This window comes from Xiphias gladius, chromosome 4 (genome assembly GCF_016859285.1).
Source record: "Xiphias gladius isolate SHS-SW01 ecotype Sanya breed wild chromosome 4, ASM1685928v1, whole genome shotgun sequence".
Taxonomy (NCBI): domain Eukaryota; kingdom Metazoa; phylum Chordata; class Actinopteri; order Istiophoriformes; family Xiphiidae; genus Xiphias; species Xiphias gladius.
Genome location: NC_053403.1, coordinates 24486026 through 24502501, shown reverse-complemented (window position 1 = coordinate 24502501; position 16476 = coordinate 24486026). Strand labels below are relative to the sequence as shown.

General features: G+C 40.3%; 1 protein-coding gene across 9 annotated transcripts in view; it reads right to left on the bottom strand.

Moving 5' to 3' along the window:
• The window catches only part of fynb (FYN proto-oncogene, Src family tyrosine kinase b), a 90630-nt gene that overhangs the window by 27645 nt on the left and 46509 nt on the right, over positions 1-16476 (bottom strand). For all 9 annotated transcript variants that reach the window (XM_040124408.1, XM_040124405.1, XM_040124406.1 and 6 more), the window contains one exon: positions 7747-7843. In XM_040124408.1, the coding sequence (XP_039980342.1) occupies positions 7747-7843 (97 nt within the window). The remainder of the gene's footprint in view (positions 1-7746; positions 7844-16476) is intronic.

The window sequence follows — 16476 nt, the reverse complement described above, 5'->3', positions numbered from 1 at the left end:
TATTTGGTGTTATTTTGCTCCTGTCAATAACTGCTCAAATTCAAAAGGGTAAAGACGCCAGCTAAAGGTATTCTCAACACAGATACTACGTACAGATGGGAGACAAATTAAAGGGGAAAATTGTCTTGGTATGGTGTTGTTCCTCCATGAACCTTTTCGCTTGGGCCAGAATTTTGTGCCAATGTTCAACAGTCATACAGGTAGAAAAAATCTATATAAGGGTCTGATGAGTCTACTAAGGCATTTGCCTGGAACAGCTTTTGCCCTTCTCTCTCACTATTGCCCTTATTGCCCGTATAAAAGGTCACGTTACTGTGCCCCCATGATCTCAGTGTTGTTAAAGTCATTCTGAGAAATTGAGGCGATCATTAAAGGATAAGGTTGTCGATATTTTGTATTTCTCTTATTGTCAGGCAATCCTATGAAAATGCAGAAATCAACAATAAATCGATCTTACTAACAAGAGCGACCTGTGTAGCTAAAGCCTTATGTACTGTATCTTACTGTTTTGTGCCATAGTGCTTCATTGTTGTCCAAAAACAATTAAAAACACATCATTGAGCCACACTGTTACACTGGATGACATGTTCCTTTATTACTATGAACACACACACAGACACACACTGCACTTTATTTTTGACGCAGTCCAACAAATACTAGTCAAGTTTAGATTAAAATTTAGCACATAAACAAATTTTCAAAAATCTACAAAGAAAATTCAAATAAATTTCAGTTGTGACCTGTGTCAGGGAGTCAGAGCAAATTAGGAATTTCAAGAACAGACTAAGAAAACACCACGTTACTTGAATTCTAAATGAAACAAAACAAAATAATTATTTATTTAAAAATGATTTAAAGTTGCAAAGCTTCAACTCCCGCCTGTCACTTTTCAACGTTTGGCCAGACAAAATTCAAACGATTAAACGTAGCAAACAATGCTGCACAACTTCCAAGCTTGATTGTAAAACATACATTAGATCCGACTAAACGTGCTGGATACATCTAACAATTAAAACAAAGACTGACCCACTTTTCCTTTATCAAAAGGGCTGTAGCTTTCAACAGTAAATAACCTGTAACGCTATTGAATAAACATGAAACGGGGGAACCCAATCTCCCCACAGGGGACTCTGGTTTTATATCAGATTATATGCATACCTCATCTACAAATACTGTCGCACTAACTTTATCATTAATAATAAACTTTATTGGGTCCAGTTTGGCATTGGCATGAGCATCAGATAGCAGTCTAGAACTGGACAGCGGCCAGACATTCATTCCGTGGAATTTTCCCCACTTTATGCTGCAGGGTTAATCTACACGACTTGTCACAGTGAGCACAGAAAGCTACGCTGTGCCTCCTTCCTTGGATGGTCAGCAAAGGCATATGTATCTCCATCCATTACAGAGTAAGGCACCAACTAGTGGCACAATCAGGTACTACAACAAACTACAGTACATTTTGGGATAGTAAAGGCCAGTTTATACTTCTGTGTGGGATCAACGCAGAGCCTATGCCGTAGCCTATACTGTTATGAGCATTTATACTTTTACGCTGGTGTGTCTGCATCACTCACCAATAAGTACCAATAACAGTTGTTGCGGTCTGCGTCGCTGCGATGTGTACTTACATCTCTAGGGAGGTGCACGTCAGGCTACACGTAGGGTACGCGGCTACGCCGTACCTACGCTGTCGATTCTATGCATAAGTATAAACTGACCTTTACACCTCACGTCTTTGTCTTCTGCAATGTCGGTTAATATATATTTTAATTGATTCTTTTATCAACAACAATGAATCGATAATCGATTAATCATTGACATACCTAATCACATCATGATCTATTTGCTAAGTTTGTTTCCATTACATGTTATTACATATTGCTTTTATTGATAAAACTATTTTGCAATATTTCAACTTTTTTTTCAAATCTCTGGCATTTCCACTCTTCTTTTTAAAGCGTGCATTGAAAATTAACATAAAAACTGGTGGATGGAAACACACTTACTGTTCTGCTGCCGGAAATACGTACTAAAGCACCAAATACGGATTAATCCGCAGCTGAAAACAGCCCCAAACAAATGTACTATTTCTTCCTGTTTAAGTAACATTTGCTAAAACCTACAGCCCAGATGTTTTAGAAAAAATACTGAGCTGTTTTTAAAGCTTATATATATATGAGATTTTAAATATTAATATAGCAGCAAACAACTGTTTTCTATGTAAAAAGTGAAGTAGTGGCATCCTGAGCAGAGAAAAAAATCAACAACACACACAGGGAGTGTCCCAGTGTGTGTGTTGTAATCCGAGTCTCTCTGTTTTTTGGCTTTGGTAGCCAAGCTGGCCACACGTGCAAGCTAGTGCACGCGCATCTGAGTGTATGTGAGTCCCTCCCTGGGAAAGCGTTGGCCCTCCCCACTTTTATGAAGAGACAAATACAGTGACCGCCCACACGCCATTGTGAAAGCGAGATGGCAGAGAGTAGTGCTACCTTCAAGAATTTCCTCCACCGGCTAAAAAGGCCTCCGACAAAGAAAGAGATAAGACTAGAGTCAATATTGGTCTGGCTTTTCCAGGACTGAGAGCCATACGAGCTGCTAAAGGGCTCCAACTAGATGGGGAACTGGCTTTTCATCTCTTCGATGCATAAGTAACTTGATGGGTACATAATGTTACATGTCTGTTTTCATTAGTGACTAGCTAGAGTAGGCACGATAGCGTTAGCTAACTTGGCGTTACTAGTGCATTGCCATGAAGCATATCACGGCAATGCTAGCGTGGGCTAATGGTTGTGGCTGGATTGTTTTTTTTTAGCTCTCACATACACAGCTGTTCTGGTTGTAAATGAACATGCGTTAATATGCATTACTAATTTCGCAGGCATTATCTTAGTCGAAAGAGTGGGGAGTAGTGGCCGTTGAAGCATTTGTTTTGGTCCGAGATGCTGTTGCACTAATGCGACATCTAGTGGCAGTGAATATTGTCTATTTATTCTTTCAAAATTAAACTATATATTTGTGAGTCGTTCTGAAAGAACAATACAATATATGTTTAGGCAACATATATGACATTAATGCTATGAATTATTGGTTTTGATCTTTTCATGGGATTTGTGAACAAATAATATCCTTTAACTAAAGTAGAAGCAGATACGGCAATGGGAAAACTGAGGGTGGATTTCCATGTCGTTACTGAAAACCATTTATGTTTACTCTCACATCTCCAGACACTCTGCCATCATTTATCCATACATATCCACCATCTTCTTTCTTCTCGCCCTCTTTCTTCATTCTTCAGTCCTCCACTCTTCACACACATCAATATTTAGCTGCCTCAAGGGACAGCTAGCAGTAGTGGTTTACCATCCGTCATCACCAATGCTTACACATGAATGCACAGTCCCACACGTACATTTCCTTGCCCCATCCCTGAGCTTTGACATTGTCTTTCTGACACACTGTACCACCCGGCGCTTGTTTGCTACCACATCCCTTACACACCAGGAGGGAATGTCTTCGGTTGCGTGTTTGTGTGAGTGAGACAGAGAGAAGGGAATAGAAGAAGGGGGAGGAGAGGCGTTGTTGGTCTTTCATTTATGCTGAATAAAGCCATGATAGGGGATCGCCTGGGGACGACATCCCAATCAGAAACAGGCCTGCTTCCCTTTGTTCATAGAAGATCCCCCAGGAGTAGAAGGAGGGACTCAACAATCTACCGTCTGAGGGAGAGAGTGTGCCCGAGTGTGAGGATGTGTTTGTGTTGTATAAGATGTGTCGGTATGTGTGCTCGCATGAAGCCGGAGAGACATAAACAGACTGGGCGGGGTGGGCCTCAGTCTGTCCCGCTGCCTCTTTTGTCTCCAGAATCAAATCCCCATAGACCAACTCTGCTCCATCACAAAAAGAGAGAAAACAACGAGTAACAACAAGAGTAAACAAAGAACCTCCCTCCTCTCTCCAAATGGATTCAAATCCTCTCTCCACTTGGTGACTGCTGATGAGAGAATAATTAAACACAGAAGTGTGTTGACTGAGAGGAGTCACATAGTACAGCACCATTCGGGCCACAATGTGTTTATTCATAGCCTACAGTTGAATTAGAACAATAGTGATATAATTTACTTACAGAGCGGACTTGTAGCATTCAATGAAAACAGGAGCTATTTCTTGATTATGTCTGAAGAAGTTACACAATAACACGCTCATGGTGGGTTATAAACAGCCTGAGCTGAATGCAGCGCCTTATAAACATTCAGGGACTGGGGCCGGTTTCCTGGAGGATGCCATCACAAAACAAAAGGAGACAACATTGCCGTCTGGCAGTTGAGCAGTACTGGGATCTCTGGTGGCCCTGCTTCACATGAGCCCTGACTGTTTGGGCATCTGTCACTCAATTCCTGCCAGCTCTGACAGGCTGGAGCAGATGAGGATTTTAGGGCTTGTTTTGCCTATGTCCAGCAGGGGTCAGTCTGGCTGGCTCGAAGAAGCCTAGTCTGCATATTAGGCTGGTTTAACCAGCAAGGCGTGGAGAGAGGGAGGAGGGGTGATGATGAAGCTCCGTTTGGCTCCTGCTGAGGAGGAGTAGAGAGAGAGGAGGAAGGTGGAGGGAGTCTGGGATCTAATGACGGTGTCTTCCTGCTCTGGCTGAGACCCGGCAGGGACCCAGGTGTGTGGTGGAATGTGCAAGACACTAGCTGGGACAGGATGCTAACTGGGTGTGGTGAGGAGGAAGACTGACCTTTCTGGGCTGAAGGCTGAGGCGATAAGGACACCACACACAGTAGAGAGTTTTTACAATTCATAAGGGAGGGCTTACGGAATATGACATAAGCATTTACATTTTATATTTGAGATACTGCATGTTTGTGCGAAAGCACTGTTTGTGCTTGTTTGGAGGAAAGCATCAACAAAGTCACTAGTGCTGCTAGAACTAACATTATTTTGACAAATATTAGTAAACCATGCATCACCACTTAGCCAAAGGTGGGATTTCCACTGGGGAGGTCTGGGAGCTTGCGCACGTCATGTGTTTTTTTTTGCCCTCAATTTCACCTCTCAGGTACAAACAGGCTGCCCTACTGAACCACAGTTGTAGCCTGGATTTTAGAAATACCGAGATCGTGATTCTAATTCCCCAAAACGCCCCACCGACACCAAACAGATACAGGTCTGTAATTTCCTAATAATTTCATTTGAACGGGAAAGAACCACTTTGGTAGAAATTATAAGTTTTAAATTCAAAATAGGAATTTCTTTGAAAAATTATGAATTTTTAATTAATTATTGGAAACATTATTCTCCATATACAGAATGTATAATTGTATGCTTGAATCCCTAGGTTATGCTAGCAATAAATTCTAATTAATTAATTACTTGGAAATGTACTCAGTACTCACCGACTCACTTTCTAAGTCTAAAAATATTTGAATCGGCCTATAAGATATCCACCGCCTGTAATTTCTAAATCGTAGAAAGTAACTCACCCCGGACTGTGAAACACCCCAAATACTCCAAAACAATACAGAGCACACGACGTCAGTGTTCTCACTCTTAGCTTCTACTCCTAACTCTCTGATTGGTGGAAATGTTGGGGCAGAACGTTCTTTGGGGGAAAAAGAAATTTATTCAGTGTTTTAACTCACAGTTATCAGTGTTTAAATATAATATTCTCCTAAAAAGACACTGGAATTGAACAGCACTCAAAGATAAGGCAATACATTTCAGTGCTCTTTTTAGTAAAGATGCAAATACAAAATAATCTATCATGAAGTGCCTGTGTCAATGAAACTAAACTTGTTTTTAAGTAAGGCTTGAACTTTGATAATGTGGTAATATACATGATATAAGATTTCTAATTCTCAGACTACCATTTAGGACTGGCAAATCTTTGCATCTGTGCCTTTTCCCAGTGAATACATGTAAACAAATGCTATGTTATGTGTAGACTGTATTTACTTGTTATAAATGTTACAGTTTTACTGATCCATTAGTTCACAATTTAGCCAACATACAGTATATGATATTATAAGTATGTGTTAGAACTGTATACATTCTGAGAGCATTGACATATATGCCGCTGCAATATTGGCATTTGCCTGATGTAATTGAATTTTATAGGACCATATTAAAATATAATCTACTTTTTCAATCATTCAAAGTAGCTACTGCTAATTAAATTAGTAGACTCTTGCTTGACTTGTGTAATCCATCACAATGTACATCAAACTTGCGTTACATTTTATTCAAGTTCTATTACTGTTCTGAAGAGATTTTTTAAAATTTGTCTGCACTTGAAAGTTATTACCAAGCAATGATATGCACTATCATTGCTTGGTAATAACTTTCAAACACTGACCAAAAGTGATGTAGATTTGATGTTCACTGTGAAGGATTAGACAACTCAAGCATGTTTCAAAACCCAGCCAATTAATTTTTTCATGCAGTACAGACAATGGAAACCAATGGATGCCTGGAACAGTAGCATAAAGACATCCAAAATTCTAAAACAGTTTAGAATGGGTTCAAAAATGATCAGCAAAAATATGAAATAGACATAATCAAAATTCACAGTGAATGAGCTAAAAAAAAAACACACTTGCAAAAACAGTGCTGTAGTCTCAGTCAGTGCCAGTATCCAGCCTTACTACCATTATTATGGAAACCAATTTGTCATAAAGTCATACTGTGTTAATTACTAGATTGATATACATACCATTCCCATAGTTTCAGCTATGTTTCACTTGATGAACCAAATAAACTGACTACACTGTGAAACCAAACCTGTGCCTTACACTCAGTTACACTGAGCCCACGGTCATAATAGGGCTGTCATAAGATATTATCCCATTCCACTGGCTGTGTGTTAATCTATTCGTAAAGAAATCAGAGAGGTATCAGTAAAGTGAAAGCTACAAACAGGTAATAAGCCTCACTATGAAACATTCGAGTCATAGTAAACCTGCTGTACTTCTGCAGTACATGCACCGAGCAGCCTAATGCTAATCAAATGAGCTGGCAGATGATCATGCCTCCACACACACACACACACACACACACACACACACACACACACACACACACACACACACACACACACACACACACACACACACACACACACACACACACACACAGGTTGTCTGCAGTGCTGCTGACTGGAAGAAAGACTAGCCAATCACGGTGGGTGTAACAGGGCACTTCCTGTCCAAGTTCAGAGGGAAGTCATGGAGGAACACTACACTCATCACTGCTGGCTGGAGACCCTGCTCCACCCTTTGTAAACCTTAAATAAACTGTTTACCGCTGATTGTCATATTGCATGTTCAAGCCATCACTTTTACCTCATTTGAAATTCTTTGCAGCCTTTAATATTGTGCTCTATATAAAGCTGCTGCCAATCCTGACTTGCTTAACCATTTTCATTGGATTTAGGCCTTTTTTCTTGTGTAAAATGATTCTGTTTTTGGGGCTAAGAGGTTGGTTGTAACAGTTGAACATGTTTTTTATAGCCTCGTTCCACAGAGTGAGGTAAAGCTGATTTATTTTGGGCTCTAGCTTGCTCCAGATTATGATACCAAAACACTTCATTTCTATGTACAAGCTGCCACTTTTACCTCAGCTGAAATGTGAAGCCCTGTCTACTCCCCTCCAAGAAGCTAACACCATCCATTTTGAGACAGTGATAAAAGGGGAAAGTTGCATTCCTCCAGAGTGCAGAAAGTCTGATAAGCAGCTGCAGCTACTTACGTGCTGTTGATAATCTGGAACCTTTCTCCTTTCCTGAAGCTAAGGTCGTCTTCTGTCCGAGCTTCGTAGTCGTAAAGTGCCACAAAGAGGGTGACTCCTGCAGGAGCGATAAAAAGTCAGTGTCAGCACTCGGCAGATTAGTGAGGGAAAATGAACTCAGAATCACACACTGGACTGACAGTGCACTGGAAGCTCCATTACATTCAGGAAATAAGGACCAATCTCTGGTTTAATTGTGAGTCAGCTGTGTTGAATTTAACGAGAACTCATCAAATTTTATAGTTGATAACTCATGACAAGGTAGGTATTTCACAACAATGAAACTTTAGCTCTGGAAATTTATTTGGTCATATTTCTACATTAGACACTTGTCCTGTTGGAGGTTAAATTTGGTCAGGCTAGCAGCATGACTCTAGGGGTAGCGATTGGCTGGTTTCATCGTTCTACCCCTTTGGTCCAGACTGAGATATCTTGGCAACTATTGGATGGTTTAGCATGACATTTTGTACAGCCATTCATGGTCCCCAGAAGATGAATCCTAATAATTTGTGAGCCCCTGACTTTTTATCTGGTGCCACCAGTAAGACAAATGGTTCAATTATCCGGTGAATTTTTTTTTTTTTTTCCAACACCTACATGGTGGATTGGCACGAAATTTGGTACGAATATTCCTGGCTCCCAGAAAATGATTCCTGAGGATTTTTTTGAGGCTTACATTTTTTGTTTTGAATGCAATGTATCAAGAACTATTCGATGGACTGCCACGAAATGTGGTACTGAATTGTAATAACTTTGGTGATCCTCTGACTTTTCATCTAGTGCAATCTTCAGGTCAAAATTTGTCAAATACTTTGTTTTATGATTAAACACCTGCAAAACTAATGACATTGCCATCAGCCTCATCTGTGCTGTGTATTTGGTGCTAATAGGCAAGTGCTACCATGCTACACCAAGATGGTGTACATGATAAAAATTGCGTGCTGAGCATCGGCATGTTAGCACCAGCATGTTAGCATTGTCACATGTTATCGTGTTGATGTTGTATGACTCATTGTGTAAAGAGTACGAAGATATGCAAAAGGAAAATAATCGTTGGAGAAAGATCAGGGAGCTAATGCAATGCAGCCAGGAGGAGGATAATACAGCAGGCTTTCGGAGTATGGTCATTCCGAACAGCTGTAAACACTCTTGTCTTTAGATGAGGTCAGATGACATGTACTACAAACTAGCTACCTTTAAGCATACAAAGCCCCTTTATCCTGTAATATTTACATTATATATTAACCTTTACTCACTGTAATACATTGTTATCACAGCTTTGTGGTAAAATTAGCTTCATAATGGTACAATCACCCCTGCCTTCTCCTATTGCATCTCCTATATCTCACTTCACTAATCCTACTAATTTTAATATCATCACAGAAGTAAAAAAGAACAGTGGCTCTCATTTTCCCCAGTAGCACTTCTCTCATAGGAATATTTTCTCACCCTTACACACCTGCTTATTGCTTTTTTTTGGCAAAAGTGATAAAGCAGTTTAGGTTCACTGTAGGATGTGCTAACAGATAACAGCAGGAGTTTAACAATGCAAATTAAATTGTGAAGAAGAGAAAGGAAGGAAGAAAAATATTTTGCAACAAGAGGAACACATATAGTAGGTGTGGGATCTTGGGGGAGAAACTGAACCAGTGCATCCAGGTTTCATTTCAGTACTGCTTCAGTTAAATTAAGGGAAAATGTAAAATTACATCCTGAAAATATGGATCATTCATTTTTGCTTACTTTTAATTGGGGTGACAAGGTTATACATTAAGTAGAGAACTCCATCTGTGATTGAATTCACAGTCTAACCACTGGCAGCGAATAAGACGCTGAGGTCTTTACTTGTTGACTCTCTGTGTGTTTCTCTTTAATACCTGCATCAGCTAAATCCCTATAACACAATTTCAGTGGCTTTAGAAAGGTACAACATTGCCCTTTCAGCCAAGTGTTTCTGCTTGCCTGTAGCAAATCCACCACCTGAACTGCATGAACTGACATCAATGTGTACCCACCCTATAAGGGCAGCCAGGGGCTTGCTACAATTAACTATCCAGTGACAGAAACTGGGATTTGGGCACCCTCCCTCCAGTTAGACTCCCATCAGACAGGCTAAAACATCTCCAGATAAAGACCAGTGGCCTGAAAAACCTTTTCAGCCATTCCAGTATTATCACACCAACAACTGTGCAGAAGGATATGACTCGCAGCATCACAGTGGCTGAAACAGAGTACAATTTGTTTGCAAAAACGTACCACATCCAAAATTCTCAAGGTAACTCCAGCTTTTCACACAATTTCCTTAAAGCTCATACCCACAGCTTACCTCATGCCGTTGGCCTCTCTAGTGATAAGAGAAAACTGCAATGATTTTCACACTGCAGCAAGAGAGTTGTTGTGGGAAGTTGTAATCTACCAGTGCAAAACCATAAAAGTGTGAGACTACAGTACTACGATTATGTAATTCATTTTGAATGCACAAAATAAAGTTCTACCATCTGGGACTGAGTCTAATGAATGATGAAGCCTCTTGGAGGAGTGACAAAACATCCTCAAGACTGAAACAGCCATCCTAGTTGCCTTTAACTTGGTAGTTCGAGATACCCTATCACCTGGATGATGGAGAATATGCATAGGCATTCGGACATAGTGTGAACCCAAACAATATACCCTTTTTTAAGTCTTCGCCTTGAAGCAGCACAATAATTTCCATAATTACCAATACAAGACAAATTAGAATAATTGATTTAATATGTATTGACTTTGTAACTCTAGAAAATGTCAGGGCATTTTCCCACTGACTACAATAAAGTTTTCTGGAGCCTGCAGGAGCCATTAGAGGAACGGAATCTTAAGACGTTTCTGCTCTGGCAACCCTGCGTTTACATGGTGCTTGCTTTCCCAGCAGGCATACCATAACATTGATTTAGATTAATGAAATTTATGTGGCACATGTGGACTTTCACGACTGATCTGTAAAGCCGTAAACCTGTGAGTACCTCAAGACTATAGACTAAGGTTTTCTTTGACGTCTTACGGTGGATATCTGATAATTATACACTGTTTTTCAATGATTTTCAAGACATTGGGTTATTTGCCATCAATAAAAAAATGTGTAAATACTAGTTGAAAGACACAAGAGCATGGACATATAGGGATTTTAAAGGAAAATTCCAGTTTGTTACTTTGTAGTAATACACCTTGTGTCAATATTATGTTTTGTCAAATACTATTTCCAAGGTCAACATAGAAGGTTCTTGGTGTGTGAAGTACTCTGGCAATCAGGGGGTCCTGTGCCTTGAGCGGTGCTTCAAAAAAAGATCCTATAAGTCTATCTAAGGCTGTATGCAGCGAGGAAATAAGAAATGTAATTGAGACGTCTTAACACATTTGCAAAATGGGAAGTCATTTTTCATCTTCTGTCCAGACTCCGGCATGTTTCCAATTTTGCCAACCCATGGCTCACTGGAACCAACGCCCTACCTGCAATTATCTTTAAATCAATTCTGGACCTGGGCCAGCCGGACACGTTGATATAAGACTCATGACCTGACCAGTAGGCTGATCAAATATGCTCAAGGCTGCCGCTGGACAGTGCAGGCAAAAATCTAAGGGACCACAACAAGGAACTAAATAAACACTAATAATTAAATAAATACACAGTGACAGGTGCAGGTTGCAGGCTGAAGCACCCAACATGTTTTCAGTTAATTATTTTCACTTGTGTTTCCTCTTGCTCAGACCAACTCGATGGCACAGGCACACACTCACATCCTTCCAAAACCGTGCGTTATGTTAGACACTGCTGGCACAGCGTGGATACCTTTGTTAGTTATTTCAATCTTCTTACACAAAACCGGAATTTGACTGTCAACTGACCTTGTGTGCTTTTCTGACAGCAGGAAGCTGTTGTGAAAGATTCACAGTTTATGCAGTGAGATCATTTGTTGAAGAGCAGAATAGCAGCAGACTAGCACACTTCCAAGAACATTATTTTATTTTGAGATATAAAGACTGTTGAGAAATTTTTTCCATTGAATAAGAAAAGAAATAAGACATGAATTTCGGTTTTTCAAGTAAGGAGACGTGGGGCAGAGCTGTGGAGTTCAGAATGCATTATTTCATCTGTATTAACTGTAAAGTTTGCAGATTTCCACTATCAGTCAGATTTTCCGTGCCGCTTCTCACCTCTCAACGTTTAAACATGAAATAAATTTTACAATATAGATAAAAAGAAAATAATAAACCTAATTTGGAGAACACCTAAAATTAGATTTTAAAGTCTTTGAGGTGTCCTTGGTGTTATTTAGGGGGTCCCAGACCCTGCATATTTCGCACACTGGTTCTCTGTCAAGCCAACAGTTAATAATTGAAACCACTTAATTAGGAGGTAAAACTGAAGGTAAGTGTCTGGTATGTCAAAGTTGAACCAGGAGGTCTGTTTGTAAATTGGGATTGATGTTTATGACGGGAAGTTTAGGTAAAAACATTTTTTACAGTTTATGCAGTGAGATCATTTGTTGAAGAGCAGAATAGCAGCAGACTAGCACACTTCCAAGAACATTATTTTATTTTGAGATATAAAGACTGTTGAGAACTTTTTTCCATTGAATAAGAAAAGAAATAAGACATGAATTTAGGTTTTTCAAGTAAGGAGACGTGGGGCAGAGCTGTGGAGTTCAGAATGCATTATTTCATCTGTATTAACTGTAAAGTTTGCAGATTTCCACTATCAGTCAGATTTTCCGTGCCGCTTCTCACCTCTCAACGTTTAAACATGAAATAAATTTTACAATATAGATAAAAAGAAAATAATAAACCTAATTTGGAGAACACCTAAAATTAGATTTTAAAGTCTTTGAGGTGTCCTTGGTGTTATTTAGGGGGTCCCAGACCCTGCATATTTCGCACACTGGTTCTCTGTCAAGCCAACAGTTAATAATTGAAACCACTTAATTAGGAGGTAAAACTGAAGGTAAGTGTCTGGTATGTCAAAGTTGAACCAGGAGGTCTGTTTGTAAATTGGGATTGATGTTTATGACGGGAAGTTTAGGTAAAAACATTTTTTACAGTTTGCGTGTGTTTCCACTTTCAAATAAGTTGACTATGATAATGAATGTGTGGGTTTGTTTCCACCAGTCTGATTGTCTAACTCTGCTGTTTCTTGCACCATCGGATTCAAATCTACAGTCCCAGATCTGAGCCAGTAATGTACAATGTTGTTATTACCAACTGGAATGATGCCCAAAGCTATGAAAGACTCAAATTGTAATAAAGTGGAATTATCCTTTAGGAGCTTTGAAGCTCAACCTATCCCACTATCTTAGGGAAGCTTGATTTTTCTTGCCTCAACAGAAGACATGACTGTTTAGATAAGACAAAAGTAGGGCTCAGTGTTTTTCTCAGGTCTCACGTGACTACAGCTGTTAAGCTGTTTCATGCCTCTTCGACAAAAGGAACTTTAATGGGCACTTCTTCAAAGTCCACTTAAGCTGTCTTGATTGCACTTCTACAAGTCATTCCACTTCAGACACTCTCACCAAGCTGAGGCTTTCTGGGAAATGTTGATATAAAGAGGGTGTGTGATGATTTTGCTGATAGGACTGTAGATAGAAAGGACTAGCTGCTATTCATGTGATAATAAACAAGAGGAGGGAGCAGATTGTTAAAAAAAAAAAAAAAAGGGATTATTTAGTTTAAACAGTCTGATTTTCTAACCTTCACAATAGTAACAAGACCTTGAATGCATCACAGTTGTGGTTTGAAATGTTTGGATGTTCCATTTGGTCAGCAAAGGTGGGCACTAGGTATAAACCGGTTCGTTGATTCACTTCACAATTGGGATCCCACTCAATTAGTTGCATAAAGTCACAGGACTAGCTGTAAATTTCCGTTTGGGAACATGACATCAGCAAAAGATCAACTGATAATCAATAAAATGTCTGATGCCAACTGCAATTTGGGATTCTCTGCATTGTGAATGTAGAGGGGTGATTGTGGCTGATAGGCAAACAAGCTAGACAGCTGTGTTATAACAGTGGTTGACAGGGAGGCGTGGCTTATGACCAGATGCCCCCACTGGGAGAAAATTAAAAAGCTAAATCTCTCTTTCCTCCTCTGCCACTGTGTGGATTTGGATTATACGACACAGAAAATAATCCACACTTTGATGCAGAGGACTCCTGCTAAATTGAGTGGAAATGCTGAGTTCCTCTGCACAGCAGTCTGGGCTCAGTGAAACATAAAGGATATCCTGAGTAGGAATATTCCCTACCTAAACAATAAGCCCGCCGCACAAAGCCCTTTGCTAATGCCAGCCGGACGTTCCAGACAGGGCCAGGGTGGGGTCGAGAGTGGAGCTGTAGAAGCGGCTGTGAGGCAAGGATTGTCAGGATTTTGGGATGCCATGGGAAGTCTTTAATAGCGCTAACAATGTTTGTGCTTTTGAATATGGAGGTGTCTGTCTGTGGGCAGCTGTGAGTGGGTGTGCTCACACAACTATTGCTGGGAGGAGAACACTGTAACTGTGTGGGAATGAAGAAAAGAGACATGACCTTCAAACTTTTGTTTGTGTTGCAGATACTTCCCCTCTTCTGTCAAACAATTAAGATGAATTTCTCTAAGAAGGACTCTTCAAATTAATTGTTTCCCCTCTCTATGTTACTTGTTCTTTGCAAAATAAACTCTGTCTCGCTTAATATTTACTGTTTCTGCCCTCACACTTGCTATTGCATTATTGCACAGAGGTGACAGGAAAGGCTTGACCAATATTTGGTAACCCAGGAATTGATCAGTGTTCTACTTCACTTCTGCAGTAGCTTTCAAAATCAGGGTAGTTTCACTTGATGCTCTCTTTTTCAATCATATACATTCACACCAGGAAGCTGCCCAGTACAGCGCACAGTCTGATCTGTTTGCCACTGAGTGGTCCAGTACCATAATACATCAGTGGTGCTGCAGGTGCAGAGAACGCACCCCAAGTTATTCTACTGGTCCAGGGATCAAACTGGTGATCAGCTGGTCCATTGTCAGTAATGTCTAAAGCCCCAATCAAACCTGCCCTTTAGGGGTGGGAGGCTTACATCCAACAATTTTGTAAGTTTCCAAAACAGACAATACGCCAATCGTGCCTGTTTAAGCAACGATTGGCCAACTGAGTCCAACACTATAGATTTCAAGTAGAGTCTGTCTGAAAGTGTGCAGTGTATTTCCCATTTGTATGATTGATCACATCAACGTTACAAAGACAAGCAAAAGACACAGAACTGTTGGAAAGAGATTGTGGAGGCAGTGGGATCCAACCAGTTGGAGGCTAAGACAGAAGACTTACAGACACTTCTGCTTTAACATGCTGTCATTTTTAAGCAGAAGTGTGCTTTAACATAACAACATATTTGTTGGAGGCCCCCAAGAAACCAAAAAATAATTAAAAAACACAGTATTTATATATAATATATATATAATATATATAATGTTATTTACATAATTTATGTGCACTCATTTCATTTTCAGCTCAGTGTCAGAGTCTCTGCTACTTTTTACAGTCGCGTTTCTCTCCTCTCCTATACTTTCTGTTTCACCGTGTGTGTGTGTGTGTGTGTATGTTTTAGCCCCTCCAAACACACACGGAGTGGAGCAGAGGTGAGGCAGGTTGACAGCTTGTTACTTTAAGTACAAAAAAGCTTTCATACAAGTGTTATAAATCCCTCTAAAACCAAAGATGGACAGGTGTCGACCGCAAAGATCTGAAAGTCAGGACAAAATATGAGCATTTTCTAAACGCATGCAATCTGGTGACAGTCGCGAGGATGCTAGCAGCTCTGCTTCTGATGGCAGATAAAATATACCTGCTAGTCCTGGCCGGAGCAGCCAGCTTGGTGCTAGCTTTGCTGGGAAAGCGGAAATGTTTACAATCGTATACCATGACTTAATGACGTGGCTCTATGTTGTCTCTCTAGCCCGTGGAAAAGCAAAACAGTTTTTAGAAGGTTCACAAGTTGAACAACTCTCAACTGGAACCAGCACCAGCCCAGAACTAGCACTAGGTTTACATTGGTGGAAAAGGGATATCAGAGGCTTAAATGAACACAAACACACAGGCTCCCTCCAATACACATGGTCAGTGTGTCCGTTGCTAGCAAGCTTACAGCTAACGTCTGTACAGTAGGTTCACTGGCTGTTTGGGGCGAATAAACATAAATGGTCCAGCTGTCAAATTTGCTTGAGTGAAGTGAAGTGAAAATTAGGTTTCTGTCTGAACACACTTTTAGGGTCACGGTGAGGAACTTGGACATCAAATAGGGCCTTTGAGTAGAACCACTGCTCCTTCATGTTGAGGTGGCTGGGTTATTCAATTAGGATGCCTCCCTGTGGCGGTATTACAAGTATACATGTACCCTGGGGACAAGTATGTCCAAGTGGGAACCCTGGGGAGACCCAGGGTTAAACCCATAAAATAGGATCCCCCATGAGCAACCATAGGAAGTAAGTACTGTAGTTAGAAGGGCACCTGGGCTACCTTCCTCAGTCTATCGACACTGACCTAGACACGGGTAAGCGTCAGAGATTGGATGTACTTTTACTTCTCTAGTAACTGTGCAACCCTGAACAGCAACTCTGTGTAACATCTCAGTACTGTAGGTACTATATTATGTTTTATGATTGACATGTATGTCTTCTTTAATCACTTGT